At 53.4% G+C, this 6,989-nt stretch overlaps 2 protein-coding genes across 3 annotated transcripts in view; one reads left to right on the top strand and one right to left on the bottom strand.

Annotated features, from left to right (window-relative positions):
* Positions 1 to 1,384: 1,384 nt before the first annotated feature.
* On the bottom strand, positions 1,385 to 5,627 carry adat2 (adenosine deaminase tRNA specific 2). 2 transcript variants are annotated; one of them, XR_014554700.1, is made up of 7 exons: positions 5,339 to 5,627; positions 5,091 to 5,195; positions 3,543 to 3,693; positions 3,270 to 3,376; positions 2,159 to 2,231; positions 1,724 to 1,918; positions 1,385 to 1,486 (listed from the first exon to the last, which is right to left on the bottom strand). XR_014554700.1 is itself a non-coding variant. In XM_083688592.1 (6 exons), exons 1-6 carry the CDS (start codon positions 5,435 to 5,437, stop codon positions 1,842 to 1,844), a joined length of 612 nt encoding a protein of 203 aa, XP_083544718.1. In that variant the 5' UTR covers positions 5,438 to 5,627; the 3' UTR covers positions 1,515 to 1,841. The 2 variants fall into 2 exon arrangements, 1 of the variants encoding a protein (XP_083544718.1); XM_083688592.1 differs by lacking the exon at positions 1,385 to 1,486 and having other exon boundaries at positions 1,515 to 1,918.
* A 326-nt stretch (positions 5,628 to 5,953) lies between these two features.
* pex3 (peroxisomal biogenesis factor 3) overlaps positions 5,954 to 6,989 on the top strand; it is a 7,964-nt gene continuing 6,928 nt past the window's right edge. Inside the window, exon 1 of the mRNA XM_083688591.1 lies at positions 5,954 to 6,131. Coding sequence (XP_083544717.1) covers positions 6,059 to 6,131 — 73 coding nt within the window. The 5' untranslated portion in view covers positions 5,954 to 6,058. The remainder of the gene's footprint in view (positions 6,132 to 6,989) is intronic.

Genomic DNA, 6,989 nt, shown 5'->3' with positions numbered 1-6,989 from the left:
TGGACTGCGAGGCTCTTACCTGCCACCTCCGAAAAACATATCACAATCAAATGTTGCAGGAGAGTTTAGTTTTTATTCATTCAGAACATCATTACTTACAGCAAATCAATTTGTCAACACATAACATCATTGAGAATGTCCAGCCTAGCCCAGTCCAGTCCAGCCCAGGCCAGTCCAGTCCAGCCCAGCTCAGCTCAGCTCAGTCCAGCTCAGCTCAGCTCAGTACAGCCCAGCGGAAGGTCAGACCCAGCCTGGTGGAAGGTCAGAGGCCTGTGTAGAGGCCATTAGAGGCCCGTGTAGAGGCCATTAGAGGCCTGTGTACCCTGAACCGGGAGCCGGTGTTGGGCAGGTCAGCGGAGGCGATGTTCAGGACCGATCCACAGCCTGGTGGAATGTCAGACCCAGCCTGGTGGAGGTGGGAGGTCAGACCCTGCCTGGTGGAGGTGGGAGGTCAGACCCTGCCTGGTGGGAGGTCAGACCCAGCCTGGTGGAGGTGGGAGGTCAGACCCAGCCTGGTGGAGGTGGGAGGTCAGACCCTGCCTGGTGGAGGTGGGAGGTCAGACCCAGCCTGGTGGAGGTGGGAGGTCAGACCCTGCCTGGTGGAGGTGGGAGGTCAGACCCAGCCTGGTGGAGGTGGGAGGTCAGACCCTGCCTGGTGGAGGTGGGAGGTCAGACCCTGCCTAGTGGAGGTGGGAGGTCAGACCCAGCCTGGTGGAGGTGGGAGGTCAGACCCTGCCTGGTGGAGGTGGGAGGTCAGACCCTGCCTAGTGGAGGTGGGAGGTCAGACCCTGCCTGGTGGGAGGTCAGACCCAGCCTGGTGGAGGTGGGAGGTCAGACCCAGCCTGGTGGAGGTGGGAGGTCAGACCCAGCCTGGTGGAGGTGGGAGGTCAGACCCTGCCTGGTGGAGGTGGGAGGTCAGACCCAGCCTGGTGGAGGTGGGAGGTCAGACCCTGCCTGGTGGAGGTGGGAGGTCAGACCCTGCCTGGTGGAGGTGGGAGGTCAGACCCTGCCTGGTGGAGGTGGGAGGTCAGACCCTGCCTGGTGGAGGTGGGAGGTCAGACCCTGCCTGGTGGAGGTGGGAGGTCAGACCCTGCCTAGTGGAGGTGGGAGGTCAGACCCTGCCTGGTGGAGGTGGGAGGTCAGACCCTGCCTGGTGGAGGTGGGAGGTCAGACCCTGCCTGGTGGAGGTGGGAGGTCAGACCCTGCCTGGTGGAGGTGGGAGGTCAGACCCTGCCTGGTGGAGGTGGGAGGTCAGACCCTGCCTGGTGGAGGTGGGAGGTCAGACCCTGCCTGGTGGAGGTGGGAGGTCAGACCCAGCCTGGTGGAGGTGGGAGGTCAGACCCAGCCTGGTGGAGGTGGGAGGTCAGACCCTGCCTGGTGGAGGTGGGAGGTCAGACCCTGCCTGGTGGAGGTGGGAGGTCAGACCCTGCCTGGTGGAGGTGGGAGGTCAGACCCAGCCTGGTGGAGGTGGGAGGTCAGACCCTGCCTGGTGGAGGTGGGAGGTCAGACCCTGCCTGGTGGAGGTGGGAGGTCAGACCCTGCCTGGTGGAGGTGGGAGGTCAGACCCTGCCTGGTGGAGGTGGGAGGTCAGACCCTGCCTGGTGGAGGTGGGAGGTCAGACCCTGCCTGTTCTGTAAAACAACACTGAGAGGCAGGCTGAGAGGCAGGCTGAGGCTGCAGGTAAAGCAGGGGATGATGAATGATAAGTGGACTGGTTTAATACCATCACACATGATGGCCGTCCGTACGTCTGTCTGTCTGTCTGCCTGTCTGCCTGTCTGCCTGTCTTCCCTGCAGTCTGTTTCTAGGAGAGCCGTTGTCCTCCTCTTCTGCTGCTGAGCTCATTCCTGGAGCTCTGGCGCCTCCTGCTGGACAGCCACAGAATCCACCCTGTCCTTCCTTGTTTTGGGCTTGGGGGCTGGAATGGACCAATAAGAAATCAATCAGTCTTTCAAAGTACAGAGTCCCGTTTCTAACGCACGGTAACAGATGAGCAGTCTGTGCCTAGGACATCCTGACCCTGCCTAGGACATCCTGACCCTGCCTAAGACATCCTGACCCTGCCTAGGACATCCTGACCCTGGGGTCCAGCCTTAGCTCACAGAGAGCCACAGAGATGTTAATCAGGGTAATACATGATCATAGATGAACATCTTACCATTGGGGTTCTCCTGTTTATAAAAGGCCTTCAGCATCTCCACAGCCTCCTCCGCCCTGAAGCCTGGGATGCACTGGGAACGGAGGAAGCATGGTTTAATGACTGAAGCATGGTTTAATGACTGAAGCATGGTTTAATTAGTTAGTGAAGCACGGTTTAATTACTGAAGCATGGTTTAATGACTGAAGCATGGTTTAATTAGTTAGTGAAGCACGGTTTAATTACTGAAGCATGGTTTAATTACTGAAGCATGGTTTAATTAGTTAGTGAAGCATGGTTTAATTACTGAAGCATGGTTTAATTACTGAAGCATGGTTTAATTAGTTAGTGAAGCACGGTTTAATTACTGAAGCATGGTTTAATTAGTTAGTGAAGCACAGTTAGTTAGTGAAGCATGGTTTAGTTAGTGAAGCATGGTTTAATTACTGAAGTATGGTTTAGTTAGTTAGTGAAGCATGGTTTAGTTAGTGAAGCATGGTTTAGTTAGTTAGTGAAGCATGGTTTAGTTAGTGAAGCATGGTTTAATTACTGAAGCATGGTTTAGTTAGTTAGTGAAGCATGGTTTAGTTAGTTAGTGAAGCACGGTTTAATTACTGAAGCATGGTTTAATTACTGAAGCATGGTTTAATTAGTTAGTGAAGCATGGTTTAGTTAGTTAGTGAAGCATGGTTTAATTACTGAAGCATGGTTTAATTACTGAAGCATGGTTTAGTTAGTTAGTGAAGCATGGTTTAATTACTGAAGCATGGTGTAATTAGTGATTTGATGATGATGAGGCTCCAACACATGCCCATGTGGTAGTGATGCTGTGTAAACATGTGATGATGTCATCATATGTCTCTGTGTAGAGGCCATTAGAGGCCCGGTAGAGGCCATTAGAGGCCCGGTAGAGGCCCGTGTAGAGGCCATTAGAGGCCCAGTAGAAACCCGTGTAGAGGCCATTAGAGGCCCGGTAGAGGCCCGTGTAGAGGCCATTAGAGGCCCGTGTAGAGGCCATTAGAGGCCCGGTAGAGGCCTGTGTAGAGGCCATTAGAGGCCCATGTAGAGGCCATTAGAGGCCCGTGTAGAGGCCATTAGAGGCTTGTGTAGAGGCCATTAGAGGCCTGTGTACCCTGAACGGAGAGCCGGTGTTGGGCAGGTCAGCGGAGTCGATGTTCAGGACCGATCCACAGCCTCCGAACCGGTCATTGCTGCAGCCAAACACCACCAGGGGGATGTCTGGGGACCGGTCAGGGCAAACACAACCCTCACACCACAACAACAACAACAACAACAACAAACAAGGCTGGTGAGGTCATCACTAAGGGACAGGCATGGTGAGGTCATCACTAAGGGACAGGCATGGTGAGGTCATCACTAAGGGACAGGCTGGTAGTAAGGATACTCATGAGCCGCAGGGCTGCAGCACACATGATGCAGGGTTCCACCGTCACATAGAGAACCGTCCTCTCACACACCGACCTGGGCTCCCTGTCCCTGGCTGCACACCACCCCAGGACCTGGTCCAGGGACACCATCTCTGCATGACGGGTGGCCTGGGGGGGGGGACATGAAGAAGAGGATGAATAGCTTGTGTATGACGGGTGGCCTGGGGGGGGGGGGACATGAAGAAGAGGATGAATAGCTTGTGTATGACGGGTGGCCTGGGGGGGGGGACATGAAGAAGAGGATGAATAGCTTGTGTATGACGGGTGGGCCTGGGGGGGGGGACATGAAGAAGAGGATGAATAGCTTGTGTATGACGGGTGGCCTGGGGGGGGGGACATGAAGAAGAGGATGAATAGCTTGTGTATGACGGGTGGCCTGGGGGGGGGGACAGCTTGTGTATGACGGGTGGGCCTGGGGGGGGGGACAGCTTGTGTATGACGGGTGGGCCTGGGGGGGGGGGGACAGCTTGTGTATGACGGGTGGGCCTGGGGGGGGGGGGACAGCTTGTGTATGACGGGTGGGCCTGGGGGGGGGGGACAGCTTGTGTATGACGTTGGTCATTTTCCCTGTTTGCAAGTCATGAGTTGAGACTAGATCCTCAGGGTCAGGGTTGGGGTAGTCCTATAGGTTAGGGTAGGGTTAGGGTAGTCCTATAGGTTAGGGTAGTCCTACAGGTTATGGTAGTCCTACAGGTTATGGTAGTCCTATAGGTTAGGGTAGGGTTAGGGTTAGGGCAGTCCTACAGGTTAGGGTAGTCCTATAGGTTAGGGTAGTCCTATAGGTTAGGGTAGGGTTAGGGTTGGGGTAGTCCTATAGGTTAGGGTAGTCCTATAGGTTAGGGTAGGGTTAGGGTTGGGGTAGTCCTATAGGTTAGGGTAGTCCTATAGGTTATGGTAGTCCTATAGGTTAGGGTAGTCCTATAGGTTAGGGTAGGGTTAGGGTTAGGGTAGTCCTATAGGTTAGGGTAGTCCTATAGGTTAGGGTAGTCCTATAGGTTAGGGTAGGGTTAGGGTTAGGGCAGTCCTACAGGTTAGGGTAGGGTTAGGGCAGTCCTACAGGTTAGGGTAGGGTTAGGGTAGTCCTACAGGGTAGGGTTAGGGCAGTCCTACAGGTTAGGGTAGGGTTAGGGCAGTCCTACAGGTTAGGGTTAGGGCAGTCCTACAGGTTAGGGTTAGGGTAGTCCTACAGATTAGGGTAGGATTAGGGCAGTGCTACAGGTTAGGGTTGGGTTAGGGCAGTCCTACAGGTTAGGGTAGGATTAGGGCAGTCCTACAGGTTAGGGTTAGGGCAGTCCTACAGGTTAAGGTTAGGGCAGTCCTACAGGTTAGGGTTAGGGCAGTCCTACAGGTTAGGGTTAGGGCAGTCCTACAGGTTAGGGTTAGGGCAGTCCTACAGGTTAGGGTTAGGGCAGTCCTACAGGTTAGGGCAGTCCTACAGGTTAGGGTTAGGGCAGTCCTACAGGTTAGGGCAGTCCTACAGGTGTGACAGTTGAGCTGAGACTTACGTTTCTGGTGTGATTGACGTGGTTCCTGCCGGAGCCGATGACCTGGTGTCTGTAGACCATCAGACAGCCGACTGGCACCTCACCCTGCTGCAGCGCCTCCCCCGCCTGGCAACGTTATAAACACCTTATTACCTCCTTATTACACATTAACCCTGTGAACTGTGTGTGTGTGTGTGTGTGTGTGTGTGTGTGTGTGTGTGTGTGTGTGTGTGTGTGTGTGTGTGTGTGTGTGTGTGTGTGTGTGTGACCATGTCGAAGGCGCAGGTCATCCATCTCCGGACGTCATCGTCACTCGGCTGAAAACTGTCCCCCGGAACCACGTCGTTCTCCACACGCTCTGTCGTCATTTTTAATGACAAATGTGATCAGTTAGAAATCAACAAAACAATCAACAGCTTTCAGCGTCTCCAGACGTCAGAGTGAGTGTGTGTGTGTGTGTGTGTGTGTGTGTGTGTGTGTGTGTGTGTGTGTGTGTGTGTGTGTGTGTGTGTGTGTGTGTGTGTGTGTGTGTGTGTCGCTGCGGGGGAAGACCATCTCTGTGGGACCAGGTCGTCAGGCATGTCTAGTCGATCACAGATGAGCTGCGTTCTCTGAGCTCCACTTCCGGTGTCGCTTCAAAATAAAAGCGCGAGTTAAGAAAATAAATGAATGGAAAGTGATGGGATCCCAATATTTACTATTACTATTTCTCGAGTATTTGGTATTTCTAAATGCTTCAACAAGTTTAACGTGGGCGCTTTTATTTTGAAGATATCGTCACTTACAGACGTTTCCATTGACCGGAAGTAGGAGAACAGAGAACAGATCGATCGTGTCCTTGCTCTGCGTTCGACAGTCTGACCTGCGGCCTGCGTCAGCGCTGACGGCTAGCTGGCTAGCATGCTAGCAGGTTGATGTTGCTGTTGCGGATTATGAGGCTGAAGCGGGTTTAGTTTCTCCTGTTCCGGAACTCTTCCGTCGCCTCCACAATGTTTTCGTGGACGTGGAATTTCCTCAAGCGCCACAAGAGGAAGTTTCTTTTTGCTGGAGTTTTTGCCGGAGGTAAGATAGCTAGCATGTAAGCTAACCGCTAGCAAAGTTGTACCTAAATGTTCTTGACAGTTGCTAAACTAAACTAGACCAACACACAGTCTCCTCTCTGGTTCTCCTCTCTGGTTCTCCTCTCTGGTTCTCCTCTCTGGTTCTCCTCTCTGGTTCTCCTCTCTGGTTCTCTTCTCTGGTTCTCCTCTCTGGTTCTCTTCTCTGGTTCTCCTCTCTGGTTCTCTTCTCTGGTTCTCCTCTCTGGTTCTCTTCTCTGGTTCTCCTCTCTGGTTCTCTTCTCTGGTTCTCCTCCCTGGTTCTCCTCTCTGGTTCTCTTCTCTGGTTCTCCTCTCTGGTTCTCTTCTCTGGTTCTCCTCTCTGGTTCTCCTCTCTGGTTCTCTTCTCTGGTTCTCCTCTCTGGTTCTCCTCTCTGGTTCTCCTGTGGGTGACTGTTGTGTTGAGAGACGGCCAGGCAGGGAGGTTGATGGGAGGTTGAAGGAGGTTGAAGGATGTTGATGGAGGTTGATTGGAGGTTGATTGGAGGTTGAAGGAGGTTGATGGAGGTTGAAGGAGGTTGAATGAGGTTGAATGAGGTTGATGGTGGTTGAAGGAGGTTGATTGGAGGTTGAAGGAGGTTGAAGGATGTTGATGGAGGTTGATTGGAGGTTGATGGAGGTTGAAGGAGGTTGAAGGAGGTTGAAGGAGGTTGATGGAGGTTGATTGGAGGTTGATGGTGGTTGATGGGAGGTTGAAGGAGGTTGATGGAGGTTGATGGAGGTTGAAGGAGGTTGATGGAGGTTGATGGAGGTTGATTGGAGGTTGATGGAGGTTGAAGGAGGTTGATAGGAGGTTGATTGGAGGTTGATGGTGGTTGATGGA

Source organism: Argentina silus, assembly GCF_951799395.1.
Source record: "Argentina silus genome assembly, chromosome: 17".
Lineage (NCBI taxonomy): Eukaryota > Metazoa > Chordata > Actinopteri > Argentiniformes > Argentinidae > Argentina > Argentina silus.
Note: the sequence above shows the minus strand (reverse complement) of the source record. Positions and strands in the feature narration are given on the sequence as shown.

Bases quoted from the DNA above. Each gene is read 5' to 3' on its own strand.
- adat2 (XM_083688592.1), bottom strand. From the start codon at position 5,437: ATGACGACAGAGCGTGTGGAGAACGACGTGGTTCCGGGGGACAGTTTT. The intron at 5,196-5,338 runs GTCACACACACA...TAACGTTGCCAG, and splicing joins TGACCTGCGCCTTCGACATG to GCGGGGGAGGCGCTGCAGCA. The intron at 1,919-2,158 runs GTAAGATGTTCA...GGTCCATTCCAG, and splicing joins TAAACAGGAGAACCCCAATG to CCCCCAAGCCCAAAACAAGG.